At 47.0% G+C, this 14,659-nt stretch overlaps 1 protein-coding gene across 1 annotated transcript; it reads left to right on the top strand.

Moving 5' to 3' along the window:
• Window positions 1-3,293: 3,293 nt before the first annotated feature.
• On the top strand, window positions 3,294-4,217 carry LOC149355059 (uncharacterized). The gene has a single exon (XM_089576056.1). The coding sequence runs from the start codon at window positions 3,294-3,296 to the stop codon at window positions 4,215-4,217; it is 924 nt and encodes a 307-aa protein (XP_089432182.1).
• The last annotated feature ends 10,442 nt before the right edge of the window (window positions 4,218-14,659 follow it).

The following is a 14,659-nucleotide window of genomic DNA, read 5'->3' as shown; positions in this document are numbered from 1 at the left end:
AAACTTTTCTTCTGCTTTATTTACCACTCCCCGCTATCCCAAGAAAGCTTATCCACGTGTCTGACCCTTCAACGTGGCGAACTCCAAAGCTCCTCCTGCGCCTTCGACGTGCCGGCGGTGGGAAGGCCGCAGGTTTCTTTTCGGCCATCGGCTCCTTCTCGGTGATGGGCTGCGGGCAGCGCAAACGTCGATGGCTTGCAGCGCTCCCGAGACTGCGGTGATAGTGCCTTGGGGCATAAGCGCCTTCACATCGCTGGATGCGTCTTCCTCGGTACGCAGGAGGCGTGCCACAGAGCAGATGAGCAGCAAGGCGCGTGGCGGGTGCCTCGTGCCGGGCAGCGGTGATGACTCAGGCGCTGATAAGGCGCGAGCGGCAATCTGTGGATCGCGAAAACCCGTGGTGACTCGTTTTCCTTTGCTTCTAACCTCCGCCGGTTCCCTTCTTTTATTCTTTTCCACTTTTATTGTGGGAAATGCTTATTCGGAGAAAACTACATCCTATTAAGTTGGGCCGGAGGCAGCATCTCCGTTCTGAATTGAGCACGAATGCATGGTGCCGGTGGTACGCGTTTCTTTGTCTCTGTTTTCGTGTCAGGGCTTCGGTCAAGCACAGTGATCAAAGCCGGCGTTTGGGTCGGACAGCCACATGTAAATCCGAGGACTGTGCCGTCAGGCAGTCACCTTCTTTTCCTGTTCATAATCTTCTGTAATAGCGCAAGAGGCGGTTAACCAGGTGTCAGCTTAATCGAGAGGCGTTGTGTAAAATAGTGATGAGCCCTGTCATCTACGGAGCAGCGTGTGGTGCAATATATGTGCTTCCTAGTTAGTTATCAAGATTGTTGCGGCGAATGTCACTCAGTGCCGTCAGTGAAATTCTCGCATTTACTATCTGTTTAAATATGGCTATTGACCTATTGACGCCTTCACAAATAGATGTAAAAACACAGTGGTCCAAGTAGCGAAAGGCCCTCCATTATAAATGCAGAAATTAAATGTACTCGTCATAAAGATACTCAAGAATTGCGGTAGCGCGGCTGCTGCTATCGTAAATTTTTCGCGTTCTATCTGTTCGATACAACGGAGTCACGATAGTCATTATGCGAGTAATCGTGATTCGTGTCATATTGAAGATTCTCCTAAGGACAATGACCGATGCTTGACTTAGCAGTGACGGCAGCTTGCGCTCTGTAACACTGAATTTTTTCCATCTTATGCCCAGAACAATCGCAACCTCACTGACTTCACACGAGCCTCAAGAACCTGCTGCTACACACTCCAGACTGTTTTCTTTTCTTCGCGCTTGCAATTTGCGTAGTGAATCGCGCTGGACAAACGCGTCTGATAAGAAGCCGTCGCGAACGGGATCTTCATTTGCCGTGGCAACTACAAGAAAGCAGCACTGAAAACGCCCTGTTCAATATGCTCTACAGGTTCGTGCTAACGGCCTTTGAGTCATAATTAACAGTGGGGTGGGCACACTTCTGCATCCATTCTATAGTTCTTGGGGACATTCTTTTCTTTGCAATATGACAAAGCAAGTGATGATAGTTACACACCTAATAAGAAAAGAGCCTCAGAAAACACGAGGAGAAACTGAAGTTGGTGAAAGAAGCGAAAATTAAATTACAGAAATTCTGGGCTCAGACTCCAGTGTTAACATTTCTTGTCTCTTGAAGCTGTCTAATCGAAGAACAGAGAAAGAAAGTGGACAATACACTTGCAAAGGGTTTCAGACTTGCAGATGAGAGAGAGGTGCTTTCGTTGATAACGAAAAACTTTGAGGGAAGGTCGCCTTTACCAGCAGCATGCACAGTGTACAGACATTTAATCAGCGCGAAATCTTTTTTGGCCCAAATGGACACCAAAGGGAGGAACGTACTTGACAGCACATAGCGCTATGTCCTGTCAAGTTCGTTCCTTCCTGTGGTGTCCATCTTTGCTAAAAGAGAATTCCAGTAATGTACCAAATAGCCTGCAAAAACCTTCTTCCAAGTTCGATCATCTTCTGTACAATTTTTCTGAGGATCGTGTTTTTTCAAGTGATCTGCGAGGAGATTCGTGTGTCTTGCGGCTGCTTACCCTGTGTTCCCAACGTTTTATCAACGACACATTGGATCAACGTTTATCAACGACACACCGTTCTCAAGTTTACTGCACTTTCACTGCGGCAATGGGCCTGTTATTATACAAGTAAACGGCAACCGCTGGCTTATTGCTTTGAATTCTGGATGCGGTGTGCCTTCAAGCATTTCTTCAATTGGCCACCGCAGCGGTGATGTAAATGTGTTCCAAAAGTGTAACGGCGCGCCCTAGCGATGGGCAAGCTGCTTCCTAACGCGCTCGAGCAGTGGAAGCGCATGCAAAGAGCGAAGGCTGGGTGACTCCATCCTTCACTTTTGCTTCCTGCCTTATCGCTGGCACGGGCGAAGCCACGTTCCTACCATCAGTATTTCTCACAGGCACTTTTAATGATTCATGCAATGAGCGGTCGATGGCGCTAATTATGGTTAAAAATTTGGTATATGGTGGCCCCGCTTCTGCTTCGTCAAGAATGCGGCCATTTTCACAGTGCGCGTTTGCGCACCCGCCATGGTTCATGCTTCGGTTCGCGGTTACTAATCATCATCAGCAGAAGCAGCCTGACTGCTCCCACTGCAGGGCGAAGGCCTCTCCCATGTCTGTACAATTAACGCTGTTCTTTGCCAGTTCCGGCCACCGTATCCCGGCAAACTTCTTGGTCTTATCCGCCCACCTAACTTTCTGCCGCACCCTGCTACGTTTGCCTGCTCTTGGCATCCACACGGTTACCCTTAACGACCCCCGATTTTCTCGCCTTCGCATTACATGCCCTGGCCAAGCCCATTTCTTCCTATTGATTTCGACCAGGATGTAATTGACCCGCGTTTGTTCTCTCACTAACTCCGCCCGCTTCTGATCTCTTAACGTTACACTTGTGGCGACAAACTCCGCATATTTCCGCGCAGCCTCCGCCTTGTTATCATCCGACCCAACCTAACACAGGCACAAGCTGGACTGCGTTACCGATAAAACATTGCGCCACCGCTGCGTCACCCCAGGCATGTGTCGCTGACGGTGGCTACAAAAACAGGCTGCCCGGCTGGGAAGGTGCTCTTTTTCCTTCCGCTATCGAGACGAGCGTAGCGTTGGTATGCTCGACCGCTGCCACTGCTAATCGAATAAACAGTTGTTACTTTTTTGTGTTGGCGTTCGTCCTTCGGCACCAATGACATCCCACATGTGATGACCCGGACAACGGACTATAACGCATCGCCATGGACAAGCAAGTGCAACAGCTTCAGGAACGGCACGGCCTACTCAATGCTTCTGTGCAGCAGCATCCCGCCGGCTCCACCGAGGGTGTCGGAACCCCGGCAGACGGCATCTCGCACGCTGCCGCGCATGACGACTCGCGTGTCGCTGTCAAGATTCCGCCGTTTTGGGCCGAGTCGCCCGAGGTATGGTTCGCCCAAGTCGAAGCCCAGTTCTGCCTCGCACACATCACGCAAGACCGGACCCGCTGCGATCATGTCGTCGCCCACCTCGATGCCCGCTACGCCAACGAGGTCCGGGATATCCTTGCCAACCCACCAACGGCCAACCTTTACGAACACCTGAAGACTGAACTCTTCCGCCACCTGTCACTCTCGGAAGACCAGAATGGGCGACAACTACAGCCCGGAGAACTTGCCGAGAGAAAGCGTTCGCAGCTCCTCTGCCACATGCGTGCTCTCGCGGGCAACATAGAAGTCCAGGATTCCTTACTTCGAGCACTTTGGCTTCAACAACTTCCACCGCACGTCCAGACAATTCTGCAGTTTCAGCTTACGCTGCCTTTCAACCAACTTGCCGGGATCAATGATTGCGTCATCGAGGTCTCTTTGCCGCAGTTTCGCCCACCGTTCCGGCTGAAGACCACAGAGCTTGCGCGCCGTATCGACGATATCAGTCGACAGCTCAGCTCCCTTCAACGACGCCTGGATCAACACTTGCCAACGCGCCACCCGCAAAGCCGTGACCGTAACACCACCCCTTCGCAGCAGCCTGGTGATGACGACCGGTGCTACTACCATCGACGCTTCGGGGACAGAGCACGCCAATCTCAACCACCCTGCTCCGCTGGGCATAAGGGACCCGCCAACCTGGAGGCCGTCGCTTCTTCGTCACCGACCAAATTACAAAGCAGCACTTCCTTGTGAACAGCGGTTCCAACATGTGCTGCTACCCACGAGCCCACCCTCAGGGTGCCCGTCCTTTCTTTCGAGCTCAACGCGATAAATCGGTCCACAATCAAGACTTACGGCTCGCTCCGACTGCACGTCCAGCTTAAAAACCTATGCCGTGGCGCCTTCATTAGAATTTTGTCATCGCCGACATCATCGAGGCAATCATCGACTCAGACTTTTTGGCGCACTACAACTTCCTTCCGGACTGCCGCTAGGACTGTCTCATCGACGCGAACACCTAACATTCTTCGCCAGAACAGCGAACGACTACCCACCAGCCAAGCATCAAAGTACTCGGTGTTGAAAATCATTCGCCTTACCACGCCATACTCGCCGATTTTCCCTGTTTGACGCGCCCTATCGGTTTTCCACTTGATGTGCAGCACATCACGGTGCCCTACATCCGGGCCACCCCAGGCCCCCCGGATTTCTGCCGCCGCCGTTGCCTTGCCCAGGACCGCATGCGTATAGTCAAAGCAGAGTTCGAAGCCACGCTCCGTGAGGGAATCGCTCGCCGCTCCGACGGTCCATGGGCCTCGCCACTTCACCTTGTCCCGAAGAAGACCGAAGGCTGGCGGCCCTCTGGAGACTACCGGGCCCTCAACGCCCGCACCATTCCGGACAGGTACCCCGTTCACCACAAAGAGGACTTCTCCCATCGCATATATGGCTGCCCCGTTATCTCGGTGCTAGATTTGAAGGCTTACACGCAGGTACCTGTCAACGCAGACGACGTCACGAAAAATGCAATCATTACCTCTTTCGGCTTGTTCGACTTTCCTTTCATGAGCTTTGACCTGAGGGACGCTGCACAAACCTTTCAACGCTTCATCGACGACGTCATCCGCGGCCTCGACTTCTGCTTCGTCTATCTTTACGAAATATTGGTCGTTTCCCGCAACGCCGACGAACGCAACACGCAGCTTCGTCTGCTTTTCCAATGCCTCGATGACCAAGGCCTACTCGTCAACGTCCCAAAGAGCACGCTCAGCGCTTCAGTCGTCAAATTCCTCGGCCATAAAGTTTCGTCAGAGGGAGGTCGACCTTTGCGTCAACGCATGTGAGACCGGCAAAATTACCCCCAACCCACCACCGCTAATCACCTTCGCTGTTGCCTCGGCAAGCTGAACTTTCACAGGCGTTTCTTGCCATGCGCACCCGACTACCAGCCTCCCCTCCATGATGCTTTGGCTGGTCTACGAGGAAACCAATCCGTCATGTGGGCACCGGCTTGAACGCAACTTTTTGAAGAGTGCAAAGCTTCTCTCTGCACCATTGAAATTCTCTCCCATCCCGTGCCCGATGCTCCCTTGGGGGTCTTCACGGACGCCTCTAACTTCGCCGTAGGCACCGACCTTATGCAGCGCGTAGACAGCACCTGACATCTTTTGGCGTTCTTCTACAAGAAACTCTCAGCTTGGAAAACGACCCCTTCTGCGGCCATTCCCACCAACGAAACCACGACCCCCGCCCTGTCGACTGCAACAGCTTAATACAGAGAACTTCTGGCGATATACGAAGGAGTTCAACACTTTCGCTACATTATCGAAGCACAGCACTGCACTATCTACAGCGACCATAAACATCTGACCTACGCCTTCTCTCAACGCCGCCACAAACTCCTGCTGGTACAGCAGAGCCAGCTCTCGTTCATTGCCCAGTTTACCACCGACACCTAACATGTCAGCGGGAAGGACAACGTGGTCGCCAGCACGCTTTCACAATGTGGCAGCTTTCAGCTCTTCGCAGATAACAGCTGACGTCCCGCTGAGGCTGAGACTACGGACGTCGAACTGCAAGAACTTCGTAAGGGCGGGCCCTCAACACAGCTGCAACAAGTCCCCATACCTGCATCGAGAACGACTATCTACTGCGACATGTCAACAGCATGGAGCAGTCCTTACGTGCCCCTTTCCCATCGCTGTGGCCTCTTCAATCAGCTGCATAATCTCAGCCATCCCGGCATAGGCACCTGTACACGCCTCGTGGCCCACCGCTATGTCTGGCCCTCCATGCAGCGGGATTGCCGCACCTGGGCGCGCTCCTACATTCTATGCCAGCGCGCTAAAGTCAACAGGCATGTCACTTCACCACTCGGAGCATTCCCCCAGCCCTCTGGTCGGTTTCAACACGTCTACCATGATATTATAGGGCCCTTTCCCCCAGCTGGAACCCATCGCTACTACCTCACCGCCATCGATCGGTATACTCGATGGCCTGAGGCTTGGCCCTTCGAGGGAACCACCACGGAGAGACGTCGCGTCGGCCTTCTTTGCCAGCTGGATTGCTCGCATCGGGCCCCCTCGCCACGTTACCGCCGACCAAGGACGACAGTTCGAATCGCACATTTCCAGGCTCCTTGGGCTGACCATCGGGTTCACGTGCTCGAGGACCAACAGCTGCCAGCTTTGCGCCAACGGGATGATCGAGCGTTTCCACCGACAGTTCGACGATAGCCTAGCGCTCTCGCACAGTGGGCAGCGAAGCTGATCTATTGGCCTCACCGCGGGTTCGAATGCCAGTCGCGGATATTGATTTAATTTATTTTAATGTATTTCATTCTCGTGGCACAGGCCGCCGCTGTGGCTCAGTAGTTATGGCGCCCGGCTGCTGACACGAAAGACGCGAGTTCGATCCCGGCTGCGGCGGTTGAATTTGGATGGAGGCGAAACTCTAGAGGCCCGTATACTGTGTGATGTCAGTGTACGCTAAAGAACCCATGGTGGTCGAAATTTCTGGAGCCCTTCACTAAGGCGTCTCTAAAACTTAAACCCCCCTAAAGCATATAACCAAACCCACAAATTTAGTCGACGTACTATCTGGAGTACCAGAAGATACACTTCTCGCACCGATCCTCTACCTCCCCGTGTACTGTGCGATGTGAGTGCACGTTAAAGAACCCCAGATGGTCGAAATTTCCGGAGCGTCTCTCATAGCCTTAGTCGCTTTGGGACGTTAAACAACGAAACCAAACCTATATATTAATGCCGGAGCACGCCGCCTTGACGCAACCATTCAGTTGTCTGCGGATGATTGCATCATATAAAAACAATTTAATAGCCATGACGATCAGGTTACATTACAGAATACCCTTACGTCGATTTATAACTGGTGTCATAACTGTCAGATGAGAATTAACAGGGAAAAATCTGTATACATCAATATAACCAGAAAGCAAAGCTCACTTGCTTTCCCTTAGACTACAGCACACAGCAATAAAGGCGATGAATGCAAGTACCTAGGAGTCATAATTTCATCAATCTGAAATGGGATCAACATGTGTCATTTGTAACAGACAAGGCGTTCTCTGCTCTCTGGTCGCTAAAGCAGGCAATGCAATCTGCTTAGACAGATGCAAAAATACTAGCTTATATTTCTATGATTCGCCTTATACTAGAGTGCAGCATCACACGCTAGTTTCCATATACAAAACATTGCACAGATAGGCGACAGAGCGTCCAAAGCAAAGAAATAAGAGTTGTTTAGAGCCGATACAGTGTGATGACTTTCGAACCGAACTTTTGCATCGAGCCACCTTTTCATCAATAAATGATCGCCTCAAGTTCATGTGCCACAATATCTTTTCCTCCTTTTAAATAGTGGTTTCAAAATGAACGGAAGTCAATATTTCTCGACACTACACGGAAGTCAATATTTCTCGACACTACACGCTACACGCTATACAAGGAACTACCATCGTAAACATTTAAATGAATATAGGTTTAATATTAACTCATTCAGGTATTCGTTTTTCCCCACGCTTTTAGAGACTGTAACGCCCTGCCTGATGGTGTTGCTAACACCACTTCGCTTTCTACGTTTCTTTTCAGTTTGAGTGGTATTGTTTATGACTCTGAGTGACTTTTTATAATATTCGCTCGTACATGATTTGTTAATAAATTGCTCCGGCTTGAGATTGTGAGGTAGTGTCTAGTTTCATTTTGTTTCCTTTCTTCGATTACAACCTACAAACCTCTGTTCGATGTTCTGATCAACAGTTAGGTTATTGAGATTTTTTTCCCTTCCGCTGCTTTCACTATTTTCTGTTCCTTTTGGGCTCTATTATGTCCCAACCCTGAGACAGCCTTAAACAGAGGCTAGCAGTAGGTTGCAAATAAAAGAAATAAAATAAAGAATCGGAAGCACACAAACGCAAGACCTTCGAAAACAAACAGATATCCCAAGATCTTGCTCGGGGTTTACCTATCGGTATTGTGCTATCTCACTCTTAGTGGTCGGTGTTCACTATTGCCCATACCATGCACTCCAGACCCGGTGTACTTTCTACTCAATGCAAAGGTACTAAAACATAGGTCAAATAATGTGCTGGAATTTCAGTAACCCTAGTGACCACATAAATCATATCTTTGCAACTATTGCCTACCATGCATTCGAATAACTGAATCTTTACAGCTTAAGTTGAAAGTAGATCCATATAACTTCTCCAAGCTCTACAGCGTGGCTGTTGCTATTTTGCACAAATTTAAACAGAGGATATATAAAATTAAGCAACGCTTGGGGGGCGGGAGGGGGGGGGCGCCTAAATGGCAACAACAGTAACGTTACAGATTCAGTGATTGCAGATATACGTGTAGTTAGAGAGGATATGATGCTAATGTTGGCTTTACAGACATGTATATACCTCGGCTTCGCTTACTAGCGCGGTATACAGAGATATGCATGTTTTCTTAATGCAAATAGTGTCTGAATTCAGAGAAAAAATATATCTGGAAAAGTGTAATCAAACGAACGTTGCAACAAACATTTTTATATTTTCACATCTTCTGCTTCTTTCACAGACTCATAGAGTTGCAATGTAACAAGAGAAGACATCTTGTTTTGAAACCATTGCCTGTACCCGCTACTCATTCAATGACGAGGCAGTGTAATACACCATCCTCAAGAAACTGTAAGATTAAAACACAGTACCGAAATTAGTAAGCACCTTCATTATGATGCCCATAGCAACGGTTCGCTTCAGAGAGCATACCAAAAAACGGGCTGTGTTGCTGTACATGGCAGGTCAAGTCATGCCAACAAAATACCGCATACAATCAGCTTAGGGCTGCGCGCGTGTTTGGGCTGTCCTTCCACTCTACATGAAAGCGAATAATTAAGAAAAAAACACTTTAAGAGGACCTCGTTTCACGTGTGTATAACGTTCGTTGCGCTGCATGCTCACCGAGGGGCTGCCGGATGACGACAGATGTTTGATACTATGATTACTAACATCTTCCAGCATACACCGCTGTGCTCCGGTGTTCAGTGCAATGGTGTAACTTAACACTGACAGGTCTCCACTTGTAAGGGATGCCAATGCCCATTCACAAGGTGATGGCTCCTGGATGTCGAAGACGAGCATTACTGCAGCTCGTCTGCCAGTGTATTTTTTGAATTTGTGGCGTGCGGTGTCTCAGACATTGCTAAAAGTTTTAAGGTTACAGGAATTTCCAATGCGGTGGACGAACCCGAAGGTGTCTTCATTTAAGAAGAGAGGGAGGAGGCAGGCCCGAGCAGTGGCGACAGCCGTATCAGTGAAGAAACATCACAGCATCTGCAACTACGGCAGCCGGAAACAAGAGTCATACGTTAAGGGGAAGTAAAGTACTTTCCCCGAAAATAATTGGAAAATATGGAACTAAAAAACAGCCGCTTTCGTGCAAAGACCCCACCTCACCATGAAATTTCGTGCAATGCGAACGTCCATGATGCTTTGGTCCTGAAACATAAGTATGAAATATTCTCAATAATATACAGATCCCAACGCGGCAAAAACTTGAAGGTGCCCTGAAAGGGCCTCCGAATAAAGTTGCGCTGTGCCTAGGATGATAAAGATCGCCGCTAGACAAATATACTCCAGCAAGAGTTCTTCTTGTTTGTTTTTGGAAGCGCTGAGTTATCTGTAGACAGAAATTGAATTGACGCGTCTTCACACCTTCCTCTCTCGTCTCGTCATGCCTTGCAGGCTGAAATGTCGGCGCTCCTCCACCGGCTGCCGACGCGCGCAGGAGGAGGGGGGATGGTGTGGAGCTTCCGGCCGCGGCAATGGTACGTAGCTGCATGCCGTCAGAAAGAGACGTCATGGAGAACCAATCACACCCCTCCGCTGCTGACGTAACGAGTGCTGCATGACGCGTTGCGCGGTGATTCGGGCGAAAAGGTAATTCATAATCGAATGCCGTCCTTCTGGGAAGTTGATAATCTAATCTCTGACGCTGAATTCGGTTTCACAAAGACCAAATTCACAGAGCTAGCTTTGTTACATCTCAAACAGCATATTATACAGAGTTTTGAAAATAGGGATGTCCTACTAGGATTATTTATCGATTTTACTTAGGATTTTGACTACATTAATCATAAACGACTTTTTATTAAACTCAACAGTTATAATTTGCGAAGGCCCATTCACTCATTAATCATCACCAGGTATCTTTCATATCGCAGACAGTGTGCTAGTGTAAAAACCATCAATCTTCAGTTTAACTGATAATAACGGATGTACCGCAAGGCAGCATCTTAGGACCTCTTGTTTTTAATTTGTATATTAATGACAATCTGAAATCATCTACGATGCTCAATTTGTACTATGTGGTGATTATGTGACACTGCTATTCTCTTCTGTAGGAACGGAAAGAGTAGCCCATCAAGCAGATGCTGCTTTGCGTGAATTTCTGTCCTGGTTTGTCGATAATTATTTGAAAATGAGTACAAATAAAACGAAACCACTTTTATTTGAAGCGCGGAAAAAAGACGTAATGCTAGCGCACTATGTCCAGCTTGGAACCGAATGTTTAGAAATTGTCGAAACTATAAAGGTACTGGGAGTTCGTTTTAACTGGGACCTTAAATGGGAGAACCATGCATGTGCTGTAATAAATAGGTTATCAAAAACTGTAGGCTTTATGAACCAGCATCGTTACTCGGTTCCGACTAAAGTTAAATCAGTGTTATCACTGTTGTATACATCATTATTTAATCATATATAAACTATGCAAGTTGGTCTTGGGAACAACCACTACAGTATATAAGCAATGTATTTTTCTCTGCAGAAACGTGCATTACGATCCAATTACAATCTTGATTCCAGGCTCACACGGCTGATTTTCTCGAAAAATATGACATGGTCAGAATTTTTCAACTATGTGATATGAAACTAATGGATCAGGATGCAAAGGACGCCATAAAAATCTTGGTAGCCTACGCAGGCTTGCTAATCTCGCACACAATGTGCCAATCTGCCGAAGTCGAAAACCTCCACTCTGGAATGTTCTGACGTGTAGACAAAACTTTGGCTTACAAAGCACATCAAATACATTACCGCGCCTTCTGAACAAACATGACGCACAACTTATCGTTAAAACAACTTAGAAGATATTTCCTGTTTGGATCTGATGCACGGGTTTGTGCTTATCAGCATGCTTCTTTTAGAATATTCATTGTATACTGTTTCCATTGTATATTGCAGCGCATGGATTTTAGTGCGTTTCCTGTTGTGGATGCTTATGTGTGCAGTTAAAAAAATTGCTGTTCTATTCTTCAAGTAGTTTGTTTTCGTGATAAATCGCTGCTCACAAGTACCGTGTGTCTGTTTGCCAACGCTGCCATGTGTAACCAGAGGCGGTAGGTACTTCAAGCTGCCCTGTGCAGCTTTTTCCACGCCTCTCCCTTTGTAATTTATGGGAAAAAATAAATGAACTGAAATCGAAATGGAAGGTAAAGTACAAATCTTACCTTTCACGCAGGAGAGGAGGAAGGAAAATGTACTCCTGACTGTGCTTTGCCCTCAGAAATCTTTGTAAATTTACAGCTTTTTCTTCAGTATGTGTCCACAAAGAGCTGTAGGTTTGTTTTAAAGAGGCAATATTTATATTAATTTTAGTGAAAAATACAGCATCCTATTAATTCATTACAGTGATTAAATAACATTGTTTCAGGAGCGCATTCGTGACGCATAGGCTTTTTACTGCTTCTACTCATCTGTTTCTTATTTACTGCTTAAAAATACCGCGGTAATTATTATTTGACTCGCAAAATCACATACAATGAAAGTTACCACCGTTTTGTTTTTATGATTTACCAGTCAGGTATGATATCTAAAAATACTCCTCCGTTCATAAGGTACCGGAACTGAATAGGACAAGTCTTGAGTCTCTTAAACATCGCATCACTGTTCAGCGTAGGTCATTCATATTTAGAATAAAGCATACCCAACAATTCTGTACAAAAGAATTTTTGAGCGAGAGACTATGGATGAACGCAATTTTTTCGCATAGTGTAAGGGTTCACTATAAGAATCAGCATATCCGCATATCACCCGGCATGAGACTTCTATTTCTTTTTGTATTAACGTTTTTGCTATCGTCAAAAGTGTTGCCATTGATTTTTCAACACAGGAATAACTGTTCGATGCAATCGATGTAAACCCTTTAAAATAAATATTTTCCTGCTTATCAGAATAATGGGCCATTAGCGTCAATATTTTGATAACAGTAATTTACAATTTAGCGATTTTAAAAATTCTTGTGCGAGAATGTTGGACCAGAAAAGCACAAGACGCGTGTGATGAAGATCCACAATCCGCGCACCTTTCATCAACGCACATAATCCTCGTCATCATCCCTTCATTTTTATTAATTCTTTCATCAAAGGAATGCAGGGAAGCCAACCGCAGTCGTTTCCCCATTAACCTTCTCGAGATTTCCAAGATTTGCCTCTCTCCTTAGCAGCAAACGATGGAAGGTACGATTAGTGAACAATTAAGAAGCCTTAAAAAATTAGCGTTTGCTTGAAATCAATTGATTGCTAATAAGTGGCCACTGGTTGTCAAACGTGACATGCTGTGTGGAGCGTTTAACGTCCGGAAACTATTATCCCGGATACGAGGGGTGCCGTAGTGATGGGTTGTAGCTTACTTTCCATCGCCTGAGGTTCTTTAACGTGCACCGGCATAGCCCGGCACAACGCATGAGAAAATTAATAACCACTTCACAGCATGACAGCACTGCCACCATGATTGAGGTTGGAGCATACCTTCCGCAAGACACATCGGTGGAGGTTGCGATAGGCGACTTGGATAAACGCGTGGCTTTACGCCAAGCTCCTTGTCTCCATCATGGCAGCCCTTATGACGTCAGCGCAACGCATCTAATATTAACAAGCTCTTTTCCGCTGAATTCCAACGTGTGTACCGACTGCTCGTGGACATCAGAGGCGAGTAATCATTGGATCCGATGGTAAAAAAACGTAAGCCATTGAGGTGGGAAAGAATTAGAACAAAATGAAAATGTTATCAGCTGCTCTGTTTGCCACTCAAATTTCGCATTTCACGTAAAGACGAACGATATTAGTGCAACTTTCTCGGTCAGAAACGCAACTGCTTGCTTCATGCGCAAAGGAAACAGAAGAAGGATTTGCAATATCTTCCAAGTCTGGGTCTACAGGCAGTGTGAAACTCTTCGCGCCAACGGTATGTTTTCTTCTTGGCAGCGAGGCACGTTTTAGTTTTTTCGTCACAGTGCAGCGCCCGAGATTGCTTTTCAGACCGTGATATGACGCCAAGAACACTCTTCCCCTTTTAGTTTAAAACACAGGCCCTTTTGACCGAGGTATGCAAGGAATTCTCAGACAGGGTTGTCACGGCTGTTGCATTCTGAACATGGCAGAGTAACGTTCCTGCCAACCATACTAGTATTTCGTTTTTGCTTTCCGCTGTATTTTATTCAGTTAAGGAACGGTACTGCACAAACATTTCGTGCGCAACCAAAGATTCGTCGTATTAAAGCTTTGCGCCGAAAAGGTGAAATTGAATGCAGCACTCATGTGGAATTTTAGCATTAGGGAGCGACTGATATTGTCACGCGGGGGTAATGGCAGTCCAGCAAGCAGGAAGACTGCGAAAGGCTTACAGTCGAAACTTTTTCTTCAGCTCAATTGCACCCCTTTCCCTTTTATTGTTCCTTTCTGTAAATTAAAAAAAAACATAAAGGAGAAAAGGGAGACCGGACCATTAACGCTTCTCAAAGCTTAAGGCCAATTCAAAGGAAATGAAAAGGAGCTAAATGCTCCAGTAAAAAAAAATAATGCAAAACCAGATCAGTCAAAACAAAAACAAATCTAAAAATAAGAAGAAAGAAAGGCACATCACAAAGCCACAGACAAACAGACAAAGCATAGAGTGAAGGCCACGGCGAAAATCAGAAAGGCACAAACATAATCACAACGAAACAGGACAAAACCGAAGTCACAATACAGTCACAGACAGAGACTCATAGTACAGCACACACGCCACCACGAAAGGCACCCATGCCCAACAAAGGAGCACGGAGCCCTCCTCTGTGCAGAGCTTGGAGAATAGAAACGACAGGTAAAGATAAAAATCAACGTAGATAATTATGAATTGTCTTGCTTATGAGGTC

This window comes from Amblyomma mixtum, chromosome 3, assembly GCF_055824585.1.
Source record: "Amblyomma mixtum isolate Tamu chromosome 3, ASM5582458v1, whole genome shotgun sequence".
Lineage (NCBI taxonomy): Eukaryota > Metazoa > Arthropoda > Arachnida > Ixodida > Ixodidae > Amblyomma > Amblyomma mixtum.
The sequence above is the reverse complement of the archived record's forward strand: the minus strand, read 5'-3'. Positions and strand labels throughout refer to the sequence as shown.